The sequence below is a fragment of the Leptosomus discolor genome, chromosome 6 (genome assembly GCF_034619465.1).
Source record: "Leptosomus discolor isolate bLepDis1 chromosome 6, bLepDis1.hap2, whole genome shotgun sequence".
In the NCBI taxonomy this organism is placed as follows: domain Eukaryota; kingdom Metazoa; phylum Chordata; class Aves; order Leptosomiformes; family Leptosomidae; genus Leptosomus; species Leptosomus discolor.
Window position 1 is genome coordinate 48,256,440 of NC_141396.1, and position 16,104 is coordinate 48,272,543.

Consider the following 16,104-nt stretch of genomic DNA (forward strand, 5'->3'; position numbering starts at 1 on the left):
TTCCTTTATCTCTACATTTCCAACCTGCCAAAACATCGTAACATTGTTCTGTGTTTGTTCCTTTCTCTTCTTTCCAACCATGAACAAATTAAAGCTTCTGCCCTTATCTTTTTTCTTGCCTGGTGGATGTGAATATCTGAGAAGCTGCTTTTCCAGTACTGATCTACAAAAGGGAGGGGGGATACCCTATGATTCCCAAAATAGCAAAGCCTAGTCTGTTTGCTGGTATCTGGGCATTAAGAGTAGGGAGGATGCTTGACTGTAGAGCACCATTCTGGAGGACAGGAGCCTTTGCATTGTAGTGAGTGACAGAAAGCCAAATCCTTTTTCCAGCTCCTTCCTAGACTGTGTTTGTGCCCTCTATTGCAAAGGCAGGCAGACACACAGCAGATACCTGAATTATTGCAGCCTATTCCACTGGAAAAATAGCCTTAGAAACGTGCCCTTGCTGCCATCGTGTGGTCCAGTATATTGTTTCCTGCAAGTATGCTTGTGCTAGTGGAAATCGTGACTCCCCAGCTTTCTCAAGGCAGAGTCGTTGGGAGAAGTGATCTTAAAATGGGAACGGGATCATTTACCTCCACTTGTTTGTGATCTGTTCAGGAGCAACTTCTGATTCTTAATTCAAAATTGGTCTATAGTTTTTAAAGTTCTTAGTCTTTGGGTTGAAATTAACTCTTTGCTGTGTGCACTTGATATTTGGATCCTGGTACTATTTGTGTTTCTCTGTGTATCAGAAGTACTATAGTATTGCCATTTATTGTTCTGTGTGACGGTGCTTCCACTTTAAATTGACCTAAACGCAGAGTGGTGCTGCAAGGGATTTTCTCCCTTTTGTCCTGCTACTGGCCACCTACTCCTTTCTTTTCCTTCCCATGTCAGCTGTTCACTGAGATGGATCTAGGAAGTGACTTGGCTGAAAATAAGTAATTTTCTGCTGGCTTTGCCTGGCAGTGCTAGCGCACGGGAAATACTTGGAAATGCAAGACCTGAAGTTGGTGCAGAAGCCAGTCTTCCCCTAGCCCTTTTCAGGCAATCAGCCAATACCTTGGTTCTCTTACAGCAATTGCAAAACTGCTACCTGAGTGGATGTGAGAAATAAGGCCCAAAAATTAGGTTGGAGTAGCTGATTTGTCAGTTCAGAGTTTAGTTTGCATTGTTTTCTACCGTGCAGTTAAACTGCTTCTCAGAATATTCCTGTTAGTAAATTTGGTGTCTTAATTGAGGTGGATTTCTCTTAGAATAAATATTCAAGAGATGATCCTTCTAAGTTATTTGTGTGGATGTTTGTATAATTGCGCATAATGCATTTCAGGGTTTTTTGAGACATTTTTATGCTTCTGTGTGGAAACTCCAGCTAAAACAATGTTGTCTCAACCTTAAATGGAAAAAAGTTACTCCTTCCAAAACAAAAACAAAGTTTATATATCTGAAGGATTGTGAAAATTTATGTGAAGTATGGAAGCACTGAAAAATATGCTGGAACAGGTAATGAGGAAGCACCAGATGGAGCCAGAGGAAACAGGGGGCAGCACTGGTTGTAAAAAAAATCTGATTCATTCTTGAATCCAAATGCTGAGCGAGAGCTGCACACAATGCACACTTGCTCTTTCAGTTTGTCTGTTTGTGGAAACAGGACCCTGTATACTGCCTAGCAGGACTCGGCAGATAAGCAAAATTGCATCAAGGGGCCATTAGTGACAGTTTTCGGGTTGTTACTTCACTGTTGGACATTCCTTTGCATGTCATCAGCTATGAGAAAACACGAGGTGCAAACCAGTACTGGATGTAGTGGTACAGTGTGTCTGTACCCTTCTAGGATTTGCATCCCCAGAGGACTGGCTGCTAGACGTGTTTCACCATCCCACCTGCACTTTGTAGCGCAGCTGCCCTGAGGTCAATATGCTCTGCCTATCTGCAGCCTGGCAGAGAAATTAATGACTTGGGCTAGTTACAGCCTGGTTTTGTGCTGTGAGCGCAGTGTCCAGCATCTTCGCCTCCCCTCCTCATACGCTGCTGTTTTTTTCAGCCTGTGGTGTCAGATTTAAAGATGCTACACTTGAGGTTTCTGGTTTAGTTTAGTCCATTATTTTACATGTCCTTCTCTACATTTTATGTCCCCTTTTTTTGTTTTGCCAGTGAGCTGGAGGCATTTGTTGAAGACCTGAAGAGGGACTCCACTGCTTCCAGCAAGACAGTTACACTGAAAGATGTTGAAGATGGAGCCTTTCTTTTGCGTCAAGTGGGAGAAGCTGTTGCAACCCTGAAAGGTATGTACTTTTCCTTTTTACTTTTGGTTCTTTTTTTTTTTTTTTTTTAAACCGTGATGGCTGAGAACAGTTTTGCCTTTGATCTGGGGCATTAACTTTCACTTCCAGAAAGATTTAAAGTTGGGATTAAGGAGCTTGTTGCATAGCCCCTGGAGAGAGGTAGACACTCACCTGTTTAATATTCACCCCGTCATCCATTTCTCCCCAGGGCTTTTATCATTTCCTCTTGAGCTTCACTGTTGTTGTCTTTGCAGGAGAGTTCCCGACATTGCAGAATAAAATGCGTGCAATCCTCCGGATTGAGGTAGAAGCTGTGAGGTTCCTAAAGGAAGAACCACACAAGCTCGACAGCTTGCTGAAACGTGTGCGCAGCATGACTGATATCCTTACCATGCTTAGGAGGTGATTTTTTTTTCTTCTTCTTCAACACTAAGGAACATCCTTAAGCAGGGCTGGAACTTCTCTTGGCTTTGGGTTCTCCCCCTCCCCCCAGGCAATTTGGAGAAATGCAACTTGCTTGCAGTATTTTATAGATTCTTCCTAGAGCCCTCTCAAGGGAAATCAAATTAGCCTTTCCTGTGTTCTGTGCAGTGGTTCTGTTCTGACCAACAGCCCCAGTCATTGAGATCTTATGACTGGAACTAGCTCTGTCTGAACTCAACACTTCCAGATTTTGGGAAATACCTGTATGAGAAAGCTTACAGAGTGGCATCAGTCCCATATCTGAGCTAATGAACTGCAGGCATTTACAGCAATCTAAGCTAATAGAAATATTCTCTGATTCTGAAACATGCATCCCCAAAAATTTAACGGTAAGAAATAAAACAGGAAAAGATTCTAAGTGGATAAAGATATCCTAAACCTTTTGAAAGAAAGACATATTTCTCAATATGCTTGTGAACTCGTGCATGAACTCTTTATCCTGTTCTTTGCAAGGAAGATGTGTTAGAGAAAGTTGAAATATTATATAAAATTTGTGTCCACTAAGTGCCAGTGTTCGGCTATATTTGTCAGAATATATGACAGTAAATGATTGCTGATTTATGTGAGGCAATAGGCATAGGATTTAATTCTACTCAAAACCAGTGAATTAAGCCAAACTGTCAGTGGTGGTGGTGGTAGTCTTGATTTTACTTCAATTACAACAAAAATGTAAGTCATAAATGTAAGTTGCTACTGTTATTCTAAGGGATATAGGGTTGTCATTGTTTCCATATATCCTGGAACATATATAAAATGGATTTGCCATACTGGCAGATGGATAAAATGGTTTATATAACAGGTCTTCTAAGACCATCACTTATTTTTCCATGTAGATAAACATCTATATCCTTTCATATTAGATTCCTTTTCCTAAAAATGACTACAGTTGTTTCCTGTCTCAACTTGTTGGGGGAAGAAACCCAAAAAGCTAAGCACGCCAAAGTTTTACAAGAAGTAATTTTTTGCAGCAAAATTATGTATTAAGCCTCGTAAAGTCTGTTTCAGTAATGGAAAAATTGAAGGCACTTGATGGCTAGCTACACTCTGAAGCTCAGCCATTTCATAGCTAGCTGTCAGAAATAGTTGACTCTACATCCTCAGCTCATCCTACCCTAAACTCTTGAGAGACAAGACCTTTGTGAAGTATCATGTGAAGGCTTTGTTTTGGCAATTTACCAAACTGCTACCTCACATTCTATGCAACTAGTGCTTTCTGTGCTAATAGTCCAGGAACATCTTGTTTAGCTAGATACATTGTATGAAATTTAAGTCAACTGATTTCCATTCTCCCTCTAAAATCAATCTGCTGTAACTCATGGTTTGGTCAAAGCGTGCCAGTACATCCATGAAGGTTTGTAAACATTTTAAAAGGCAAAACCATCTTGATTAGAGTGGCCTTTTTAAAACTCCGAGTCTCTGACTCCGAGAGAAAGCCATAAAGTCACACAACTCAGAACATCAGGAAGAAAAAACACCATTTTGATGTTTTTCATATAGGTGCTTTTCCCTTGCAAAAGTTTATTGTTAAGTATTGCTCATGACTCACCTGTGTGCTAACCATGTGCCACTCTGTTGTGTTCAATTTGGCTGGGCAGACATGTTACAGAAGGATTACTACGGGGTGTGGATCCATCCCAAGCCATGCAATACCCTGCTATGGAAAAGGCCACTGCAGCTGATGCTCTGAAAATCCAGGAGGAGCTCAAGCATGTCCAGGGACATGCACAGCAAAACCTCACAGCAATCACCTCAGAGTCTCAGGTGTCATCAGTCAAGTCAGAAGTCATCCCCTTCTCAACAATGACGGTCCATCATGTGCAGAGCTCGCCTGTGGTCATCCATCAGACTCAGCACTCATCAGCACTGGTCAACCATGTCCAGGGTTCACCCACTGCAGCCAGCCACAGCGAAGATGTGCCGGGAGGTGGCCACCTCTCAGCCACCCCACCAGCCCCCCTGCAAGAGCCCACAACAGGATCCCAGCCCGCACAAGCCACGCCAGCACCTCAGGTCTCTGTCAGTGGCACCACCATGCAAAGTCTTTTCATTGAGGAAATTCACAGTGCAAGTACCAGAAACCGAGCTGTATCAATAGAGGTATGGTGTATTCTGCTCAACCAGTTCTCCTGTCTTTGGTTCTGAGCTCCCAGTCTCACTCTCGAGACTGCAGGTGGGATTTTTCAAGTGCATTCTGGGGATTTATATGCTTAATCCCTAACTACACCGTGGACATCTGAAGGTTCCCTCTGATTTTAAATGCAACAGGGTAATAACAGGTAAAAAAAACATGTAACTATTTTATAAAAAACCTTTATAAAAAAAAAATTGTTTTTTTAGAATACCTTATTTTCAAACAACAACATTTGGTTCACTGGCAACACTTGGATCAGTGGATTTCATTCATTCTTTAAATCTCCATATCCCTCGTTATGGACAGGTAAAACTGAAAGAGTGTGAAGTTCCGGTGGTTTCACACAGAGATATTGAGAAAAGCCACAACTGAACTCTCATGTCTTATTACAGACATGCCCTTTATTCACCAGTGTGATGTAGTACAGCAGTGACCCAGATTTAAATTTTGCCTGTGTTCCTTTAGTGAGCCGTGGCCACTGTCAGTCTGTCATGTGTTTGTGCTGTATCTAGCACAATGGAAGTCAGAACCAGTGTACAATTAGTGTTAATATATTTCCCCTAGTTGCTGACTAGAACTGAAGGAATCTATCCATATTGATATGTAATGTTTACACCTGGATTTTTTTTAAAGTGATCACAACAGAAATCAGAGAAATAAATAGTTGCTTTACTGTTTTTGTGTAGAAAGCTGAAAAGAAATGGGAAGAGAAAAGACAAAACCTTGATCACTATAATGGAAAGGAATTTGAAAAGCTCTTGGAAGAAGCCCAGGCCAACATAATGAAGTCAATTCCTAACCTGGAGATGCCTCCCCAGCCAGCAGCCCTGCCTAAAGGGGATGCAGCGGAAAAGCTAGAAGTCTCAGGTAAGGTTTGCTAGAGTAAATGGTGCTAAAGAATTGTGTATCTGGAAAAGAGAGCTCATTTTTCCTACTTTCTAGAATGGTTTCAGTTGACAGATTTCTGTGTTCTTGATCATAGCTGTGAGTATGTCCCTGAGGAATAGGGAGGTCCTGTCGGCGGGATGCAGTGATTTTGCAGATTACAGTGTGGGTAACCAGCTGAACATGAGTTTCCCCATATTGCAACCGAAGGAATGAGTTTGTCCTCTGAAGATAAAGACTCCTCATCAGCAGGAGAGTAACAGTACACCTTGCTTTTGACAGAGATGGGAGTATCTGTATGCTATACTGTATCTATATCTAGTATGCTGTGTTCGATTTTGCACTCAAAAGAGAGCTCTAGAAAGAACCACAAAGAGTTTGAGCTTAAATGATCTTACTATCAGAAACCTAAAAAGCCTTTTTTGTAGACATATTCGTTATCAACAGAAGATCAAGACATGCCTGAAGTTTCTTGAGGGTGAGGAGGCCTTTCAACTTTGCAGAACATGTTCCAACAAGTTCCAGTAATTGGAAGCTGAAACTAGAAAATGCCACACTAAAAATTAGCTGTCAAATTTTAACGTTCAGAGTAACTAATCACTGAAGTTTAATTATGAATATATGGGATTCTCTGCAAGCAATTCTCTTTAAGCAATACTATGTTTCCTTATGAAAGGCTGCTCAGGCACAAGTTCTGTGCATGATGCAATACCTGCTTAAAGAAATCCTTGAACCTATGTTAAGTGGAAAGTCAGACTATTTGATCTTAATGAGCCTTGCTAACTTCATAACATTAAACTATAAATTCAACCAATGTTTTGGATGAGTCCATCAGAGGTCTGAAAATTACCTGTGGTGCTACATAACAGAGTTGTCTTGGGGAAGTGGATAGGTATATAGGAATGAATGAGAGTGACACTCACAGTAAGCATTCTGGCTGTCCACAGCTATGATGCAGATACACACCGAGTTTCAAGTTGAACACGAGTCAGACAGTGACCCTGTAAAAAAAAGGCAAACATCATAATGAGATGAATAGGAATATCTCCAAGACACATCAATCTGTTTAGCATTGGTGAGCTCTTACAGAGAAATTCCCAAACTCAGTGTTTTGGACTTCAAGGAAGACTAAACAAATAGGAGGGAGTCAAGAAGACAGTGATGATAATGAGCAGAGCTCTAAAAAAAAATCATCTCTGGTGAACAAAAAAGAAAGAATTGGTTTTATTTAGCATGAGGAAGAGAAGGCTGAGGAAAGACAAAGCACTCTCTGAATGCCTAAAAATCTGCTTAAAAATGAAAAGAACAGCTTGCTTTTTGTGGGTAGAACAGCAGTACAAGTTGGCAGTTGCAACCAGGAAGATCCAGGTTAGGTATTTGGGAAAAACCTCATAATGATAAGGAAAGTGAAGCACTGAAGAAGGCTGTATGTGGCAATGAAGAGGATATAAGATCCCGATCATTGGAAAGAATGGCTTAGACTAGAATTTGTGGTAGTGGATGGTGGGGTGTCCTTCCAGTCCTATTTCTCTCACAAGTTAACATACAAATCCGTGTCTGAATTTCTGCAAAGTTCAAGGAACAAAGAAGGTGCCTCGGCCAAACCTTGGATTTACCTCATTAGCCAAACATGAGTCAGCTGCAAAATTCTTACCCAGCTACTTAAGCTGTAGACCTTCCAGCTCAGTAGTCTGTGTCTCACAGGGGCAATGGAAGATACTGTCTGTGGGCAGCACAGAACCTGGCTGCCTTCTGCAGTATGCTAGTACCCCCAGCACCCCTAATTGATGTGAGAGGGACTATCCCAACCTCCTCCTTTTCATATCCATTATGGACCTTTTATCCAGTAATTCCTCTGTACCTGCTTATATCATTTGCATCCCCACTGCTGTGGGAGCAAGTTCCCCATCTTGTGAAGGAGCTTTCCTCCATCTGTTTTCAACTGATCTCATACAGGCTTCACTGAGTTCCCCATAGTTGTAATATTATGCAGTTTGAAAGACAACAGCTCTGAAGGTCTCAGCCTGCCCCACAGGCTCCAAACTGCAAACCTGCAGCATTTCTGGTCCCTCCATCTAGGCCAGCTGCTCCCTCCCCAGGCTCATTTCTGTTGCCCTTCTATAGCTCCACTGTGTCGTTCTGGACCTGTGGAGACCAGAGCTGTGTGTGTGCATGCCAAGGTTCTGAATAGCTGCAAAACAATGCCCTGGGGCTTGTGTAGACAAAAAGTCATGTAGAATTTGGGAGAAATGTTTTCAGATCCAGCATTTATTTCTGGGCACACCTTTAACACTGACAAGTTGTGGCTCCTTGGATGTTTCACAACATACATATTTAAAGTAAATTCTGTTGAACCTCATAAAATAATTTTAGAATTCTGGCACAGTTCGGTGAGGTTACTGGCTATCAACACAATTGTCTTGTATAATTTGTGGCATAAATAGAAAAAGTCAGTGAAAATAAATACCATATGGGTGCAGTGAGCTGTGACATCCTAAAAAGTGCAGAGCACAATAACAGAGAAGTTTTGTAACTCGCATAGTTAACTGATCCGCTTCAGGAGTGCAATTTTTCACAGTGTGTAGCCAGCAGATTTTAAAAGAACTTTTATGAGATTGAGACATTTGCCTTCTGTTGCACATAATGAATCCTGTAATAGTAACATAAATAAGGGAACAGCAAAACTTTTCCTTAATATCTGATTAAAGGTCTTGCATGCCACCCAACTCTTCTATGATTCAAGATGAAAACTTCAATATCAGTCTGCTGTACATTAGAAAACTGAGCAACATAAGGCAAGAGAGACCACCTGCCTACTAATATAGTGCATAAGACATTTTGGCCATAAATTAGCAGCGTCCTTTGTTGGCTTCACTGCAGAACCCAGATACATCATGTTGCCAGAGTATGTCGTCTCAGCCATTCTGCACACAGAACCCAATTAAGAAACTTCTTTTCCCCCGCTGCAAAGCACAAAACAAAGTAAACTTACACACTTTACAGAATTTTGCAGGTGAATCTGTAAATACTTCTTTAATGTCTTGACTCAAACTCATCTTTGTTACCAAGATCACTCAGTGAAAATTATACACAATGTCTCTAGCAGGCACATTAGAAATTTGGCTCCTTCATCTCTCTTTGTGCCTTCCTGTGTGAGAATGCCCTGATTTTTGCAAGTGCTGAGTGACTGGTAGCTTCCATTAAAGACAGTTTTCTTATCTGACTGCAAGGGCTGCCTCAAGGCAGGCATTATTATTTTGAGATCATTTTGAGACATGTTGGATTTTTTTGGTGCAAGTAGAAATTTGTATGGTGGGAGAAATGAATTCCAGTCTGTCTGTACCTGTTGAAGAAGGCTTCAGTTCAGTGACAGCTGGCGATGAACAACTCCCATTTTGTTCGCAGAAGTGCTGAGCCCTTTGGCACCAAAGAAGGTTCCATAAAGTAAGATTTTTGTTCATGGATCGTCTCAAACTCAGTGAGTTGTACTTGTCCATTTACTCCTCCCTCTTTAAATACGCTAGAAGAACTCAGCCACAGGAAAAAAGTATTAGAATAAAGTCTTCTCAATTTTATTACTCTAAAGGTTTTTTTCCTTCTCATTTAGACTGAGGAAATATAATTGTTTAGTAAAGAAAACAGAAATCCAGCTTTGAAGTTTTATAGTTGCCCAGTGTCATTGCATTGACTGTGAGCAAACCCCATTGCAACCTCTCCTTTATGACTCCAGCTAAGGGATGGGAGGGGGTTTAGCCTCAGGGGTGCCTGTGTACCTGCCACACTCACAAGTTCTCTTGTCTGTGTTTCTCCTTGTTATTTCCCATTTTGAAGATGGAGGTGGATGAATGTCTGACAGGTGTGAAAGAGATGGTAGGAGTCATTCTCTCTTTGTGCCTTCCATGTCTCTCATCCAGCCTTGCTCTTACTAAGTGTGAGCAAAACCTTGGTGTTCTTGCAGTCAGAGCTGCTACCAGTTTGAGGGTAATGAGTTGAACCCATTAAAAGGAGTGGGGATTTGCACAGGCCCTACGTCATAGGCTGCTAAACACCATCTTAGAGAATTATTCTGATTTTACCACAGCAGGTCGTACCTTCGGCTGATAGAAGTACATCTGATATCCCTAAAAATGGAGTGGTGTGTATTGACCAAAGAAGTGATCTGATGTAAAATGCATCTGGAAATTCACTCTTCTTGCAATCCTGCAAATGAGTGCCAGATAACCAGGGAGGGAGATTATACAGCAGTGCATTTCTTTAAGCTTAGGCAGCTTTGAAGAACATTTGAGCTAAGAAGGTAAAAAAGACAAGGCCAGGTTAGATAAGGGCTCCGTCCAGCCCCGGGGGCCAGACAGTGCTTCAGAGGAGCCTGACACAGCCCCAGGAGCCAGCAGTTACGCAATAACTTGCCTAGAGGAGATACTTAGCTCTAAACAGCTGGGTAATCACAAAAGCAGGAGGTTTTATCTTTCTGGGTTATATTTATTCCAGCTGTTTATATAATATTGAGTAGCTGCAGAAAGGTCATTCTCTCACTTTTGAAAACAAACATTGTAAACAGCAGCGTGAAAATGGTGACAGTTGCCATGTGTGATGCTTAGCCTGTGACCAGAAACACATGGGGACAGGTCATCAGCAGGGTAACGCTGGAAAAAATGCCACCCAGTGACAGTGGAGTGGAGGAAGTGACGGCTGGGTGGGCAAGCAATGTGGGCAGATGAATGCCAGTTTGAGAAACTGGTCTTCTCTTGGAAGACTCCTCGGAAATCAAGGACTGGCTCTGCTCAGCTTTTGTATTTGAATCTTTGTGGGTTAGCAAAATATGTATATAGGGCATGTATGTGATAATTGAAAGGCAAAACTGTGCATTCCTGGAATAGTTAGTAGTAAGGAAAGTGAAAATAAATGCTGTCTTAGAAGAGGAGCCAGTGCAGTTGCCCCTGGTGCTCCCCTGACCTACTCGTGGATGAGAGGACTCATTGAACTTCAGAGGTGGCATCTCTAGAGCAGTGTTTACATTTTTCCTCTCAGCCTTTGTCTGAACTGAGAGAGCTTTGTCCAACTACAAGATGGACAAAACTCTTCAGCTCCTTTCCTAGCACCTTGCCAGCAGCAGTTCCCAGGCAGAGCAGAAACGTGCTCTTTGCTTCAGAATTGCTCAGAACAACAAGAAGCCTTCAGGTTTTGTGTCTCACTAGTATCCACGTCAGTGTCCGTGCTTTCAAAGGAGACTACGGAACACTATCTGTAATCAGGTACCCAGCTGAACCTGCATCTTACATGCTTCATTACAAGTGATTAATTTACAAACGTGTGCTCTGCTATAATGCTTGTACACCAAAGGCTGAAACCCAGCTATAGCAGTCTGGAGAACAGGCGTTTTGCTGAAAATGTCTGCATGAAGCAACCCAGTTTCTCTATGCAAGTGCAGCACTGTTTACTTTCGTTCAAGGCGGTTCTATTTGAATCCCAAGTGTGTTTCAGCAGCAGGACCTTTTAAGACATTTTTTCCCTTTCCAGTTGAGGCAGGGATGCAAATACTTTTCCCCCCTCCTTCACCTATGCTCACTTTGTACTGCTCTGTTTACTTGCAGAAGAAGTTCCCGATGGAGAACAGGATAATGACAAGCTGACCAAGTCTCCACCTCCTCCACCTCCACGGCGCAGTTACCTGCCAGGGTCAGGACTAACCACAGCGAGATCAGGAGAAGTCATCTATGCAGCCAGAAAAGAGGCTGTTGCTGTCAAGGTTTGATGATTCAGATTCTAGGCAATCAGACTGTTGATGAGTGGCTGGCACAGAGAAATATTCCCAGGCTTGGGCTGTATCTATAAACCACAAAATAAGTGGAGACAGAGCCACGTCCTGGAGAGCTACTGAAACTGCTTGCCAGGAAACACTACTGTTAGGCCAAATGAAGAAGTAAGGTTTGATCAGTTCTGCTTACAGGATTCTTGCTGCTCTTATCTCCTAGCAATGGAGAAAGCAAGTCATAGTGTGCTTTCATTTAGAGTGGTAAGAAGATTAAAAAATGAAAAAAAAAAAAGCATGCCGTACACAGATGGGGAGGATCAGCTCAGACTGGAGAACGTTTTTACAGAAATGTTGCTAATTAGTTTCTTCGGGCTTCCTTTCCCCATCTGTTCTGTTCTCTGAAGGAAGTGGAGGGAAGTCCAAGTTAGGAAGCTTTTTGATTTGTGAGCATACTATCACATCAGTAATATTGGTTGCTTTTGAACTGATGAAGTAGCAGTCTATTTAAAAAGGAAGAGGAACCTTCCAACAGGGGAATCACAATGTTGAATTTTCTGTTTGCTTTGTATCAGGAGGGCTCAACTATATGGTGTGTCAGTGCTTTCTCATCCCCTTGTAGGAGTGCAGTGAAGATGCTGGGCAAATAGCACAATCCAAAGCCCCTAAAGAGGATCAGGCATTGTCTCGGAGCACAGGGCATGCTGTAGCATCAGCTGCAAAAGATGACGAGGAAGAGGAAGGAGATAAAATAATGGCAGAATTACAGGTATGCCTTTTGGGTTGCACATGAACTTACCTGTGCCTGATATCACTTCTAGGGCCTCAGCACAATTTCTGCCTCAGAACATGAAGGAAAGTAGGTCTGCCAGCCTCACCCAGTCCCACTTTATTGCACTGGGCAGTACATGTTTTGTAAGCACTACCCAAATTTTGTTCAAGAGGTCTGGAGCTGAGAGAGTGGTCAAGAGTGCAGTGGTAGCCACTGGAGAATCTTGCAGATGTAGATGGGACAAGTAAAATACAGATGTGCGTTTGGTGTGGTTGTCCCTGGCCTAGCATTTCTCACTTGGTACCAGACCAGCAAGGTGCTGAGAGCCCGTCATTTGCGTTAACATTGGTGGGAATACGGGGTCTGCTCCTGCTGGGCTGTGCTCCCTTTTTCTGTGCTATGGTGCATACAGTCCTATGTTTCCCAGACTGTTTGAACCACTGAAACATTTTCTGTTCCTTGTTGTGTAACTGGTACGTTACTCTGCAAGTGGCATAGAAGTAGTGCTCACTTGACGGTCACCCACCAGGGCTTCAGAGAGCTGGTTTGCAGGGAGTGAGAGCAGCGGTTTACCCTTATCCCCTGTTTGTGTGCTAATGGCTAGCGTGACAGCAGAGCTGGGGACAGTGACACTATCACATCACCTCCTGTCTAGGAAAGCAACGTAGTTGCCTTGCAACTGGTGACAATGAAGGAGAGGTTGAGGTCTGGAAAGAGGGGCTGAGGGGAGCTGAGGAGGAGAAACAGGCATGGTAGCTCAACAGGGAGTGAGTGTTCAAATGCTGGTTTTGGGGACAAGCAAAGCTCATCTTAAACCAATACCAAAATACCAGGTATATTTTAGAAGGTTGGCAGAGTACCATGTTTTAGAAAGGGCAGACTGCTTGATCCAGGAACTACAGGCTCATTACTCTGGCATCAGTCACAGGCAGAATAATGGAAAATCAGGTACGGGATTCAATCAGTGAAGAACTAAAGGACAGACGTAAACAGTTATGCTGGTAAACACAATGTAATGGAACATAGATCTGTCAAAGCAAACACCACTTTTTGATCAGGTAACAGGTTTGACTGCTTAAACAATTGTATACCTATAAACATTTTTGTAAGTCATTTGATCAAGCATCATACAACATTCTGATAAAAATCTGGCACCACAGAGTATACAAAAAAACCCTATCACAGGATGATTGAGAGCTGTCTGGCTCTGTAAGCACTGCCCTTGGTGACAGTGTTTATGGTCAGATCCTATAGGGATCAGCTACAGGCCCCATGTCAAACTTTGTATTTTCATCAATAACCTGGAAATACATTTAAAATCCTTACTGTTTAAACCAGCTTAATTTAAGCTAGTGAAGTATGAGAGCAGGTAGATGATAGTGATCACTTAATGGTCATAATACATTCAGCGAAATATGAAGTCCTCTTGAAGAACAACAAAATACATGCCAGATCACAACTGTGTGACTTGGAAAGAAACAGGCGTTGCAGTAACAAGTTGACAGGAGCTCCCAGGTCTGTGCTGTTTCCACAAAGTTAGTGTCTGCTTTGGGTGTAGATGTGAGAACAGAGGATGTTTTTATCTCTGTGTACAGGATCAGTGAGATCAGCACCAGGCTGCTGCATCCGTGATTAAGTATCCATGCATCCCTCATTTGAAAAGGCTGTTAACAGTGTGAAGGTTCAGAAGAGACTTGAGTGCAACGTGGAGGTACTTTCATGGGAAGTACCTTTTTAATCTAGCAGAAAAAGGCATAATAATAATCAGCTGCTGTAGAACAAAACTGTATTTTGACACTGTTAGAGATATTTCGGAGAAAAGGTGATAAATAAATTACCAAAGGAAAAAGTGGATTCTTTGTCACTTAAAGTCTGAAGGACTTTGAGGATGCCTTTGTAGATGGTACGCCTAACTGAAAAACACATCACTGGTCTCACAAATGGATAAGCTGGGAAAAGTCCGTATCTTATATAATGAGGAACGAGACAACTTTTTCTAATAGTTCCATGTCGTCTCCGGTACTCTGGACTGTAAACACATACAACTAGGCTGTAATGGAAAACCAGAAGAAACTCTACACCCTGACGTTTGCACTGTTTTTTTTTTCATCATTGTTACTTTTCTGATTTTGCATAAACATGCAATACATATGAGGAGTACAATATTTAAAGAACAGGCCTGATTCTAATCTGTAATCAGGGCTATTAATTTCATGAGAGTTGAATGAGAATGAAATAATTTCCCTAATACATGGTATAAGAATATAGTCTTCTTGCATGTCACGGTGTGTTTGACCCCTGTAAACACTCCTGCCTCATTTGTCTGGCTGGCTGTACATCTCACCAAAGGCAGACCATGCCAATAGAAGCCTGCAGAAATCCCAGTGATGCACACTTGCAGCCAGCCCTGCGCAGCGGTGGCAGTGCTAGTTCTGCTCCTCCAGATCTGGGAGTCAGTTGCATAGGGAGACCCAAAGGAAATGGAAAGAGGATAGCAAGAGAAAGGGCTGAAAAGTCTGGGCCATACCCCAGGGTGCACATGATGGGAGGCCAGGGGTCCACAAGCCCATGTGTTGGGACTGTCACCACCTGGAGCGTTAGTAAAGACTGTGGCAAAGACACGTGTCTCCAAGTCTAAAGTTTCAATAACAGTTTATGTGGGGAGAAGTGGAGTTATGTAGCCCTTGCATGATTATCAGCCACTAGGAAGTAGGTACTGTCACAAGCCCAAAGTTTGTCAGAGGCTTCCTAAAGTTTGGATGGTTTGCAGCACCTCCGTGTGCCTTCATCTCCCCATCTGTAAAAACAGAAATCAAGATCATCTCCCTGCAGGAACCATTGAGGTCAGTGTGATGAGTTAGGTGCAGTCTTGGCAGACTGGAGGGGATGCCCTATTTCTCTTAGTATGATACTCTAAAATCTCTATTATCTCATGAGCTTGTAGATAATGTTGCTGAGCTGTGGATATTAAAAACAAATGTGCTCTATGTGCTCTTTGTAGTTAGTCATCTCCAGACATTTCTGTGTAAAAGCTATTGGTCTCCTGATAACCTGCAGTATTTATTTCCTAGGCTTTCCAGAAGTGCTCTTTTATGGATGTAAACTCAAACAGTCATGCTGAACAGTCCAGAAATGATACACATGTTAAAGACATAAGGCCTGGGACTTTAATCCATCACAAGGAAAAGAAGGTAACAAGTGGCATTTGTAAACATGCCACATGGTCTTGGCATAACCTTCTTTCCTTCAAAACTAATCTTATATCTTGTGTCCTGTTCTTTCTAACCCCCACCCACCACTGCTCAGTGGTTTCCTTCCTTTTATCTCAGTATGGCTCAGAAAGGCTCATATGGAACGTTATATCAATCTATATTATGTGTGTCATCAGCAATTATACAATGGTTGCATGACGGTTTATGATTCTGTGAAATCAAAATTAAAAGAGGATCCATCAGTTTTTGCCAGAGATGCTCATACTCCTTAGAACATTTTTCCAGTGCTGTTGTGGCAATGGATGGTGAAGCATCTCTTCTAAGCCTTGTTCTTGTCTTGAGGCGAATTAGTGGTTCCTCAGTCTCAAGAGCCAGTTTAGAGAATTTCTGCTTTATTTTGTTTCATTTTTTGGCCCCAGACATAGTTATTGAATATTCAGAAATCTCATCCAGTTTATTGGAAGACAGAGTCAAGGTGGATGGGCTGAATTTGCCCTTACTCTAGAAGTTAATGCCCAAGATTCACTATTTGGTCATGGGACTGAAGAAGAGGTGCCACGTGTCTGGGGCTATAGCCAAGTTGGGGTTAATTTCACAGCTGT

General features: G+C 42.3%; 1 protein-coding gene across 9 annotated transcripts in view; it reads left to right on the forward strand.

Moving 5' to 3' along the window:
* The window catches only part of KIAA1217 (KIAA1217 ortholog), a 346,280-nt gene that overhangs the window by 323,797 nt on the left and 6,379 nt on the right, over nucleotides 1-16,104 (forward strand). For 6 of the 9 annotated variants that reach the window (XM_086467178.1, XM_086467180.1, XM_086467174.1 and 3 more), the window contains 7 exons: nucleotides 2,140-2,270; nucleotides 2,525-2,672; nucleotides 4,349-4,850; nucleotides 5,571-5,751; nucleotides 11,361-11,515; nucleotides 12,141-12,287; nucleotides 15,362-15,481. In XM_086467178.1, the coding sequence (XP_086323304.1) occupies nucleotides 2,140-2,270; nucleotides 2,525-2,672; nucleotides 4,349-4,850; nucleotides 5,571-5,751; nucleotides 11,361-11,515; nucleotides 12,141-12,287; nucleotides 15,362-15,481 (1,384 nt within the window). The remainder of the gene's footprint in view (nucleotides 1-2,139; nucleotides 2,271-2,524; nucleotides 2,673-4,348; nucleotides 4,851-5,570; nucleotides 5,752-11,360; nucleotides 11,516-12,140; nucleotides 12,288-15,361; nucleotides 15,482-16,104) is intronic. The other 3 variants (XM_086467181.1, XM_009948057.2, XM_086467182.1) reach the window with 2 other exon arrangements.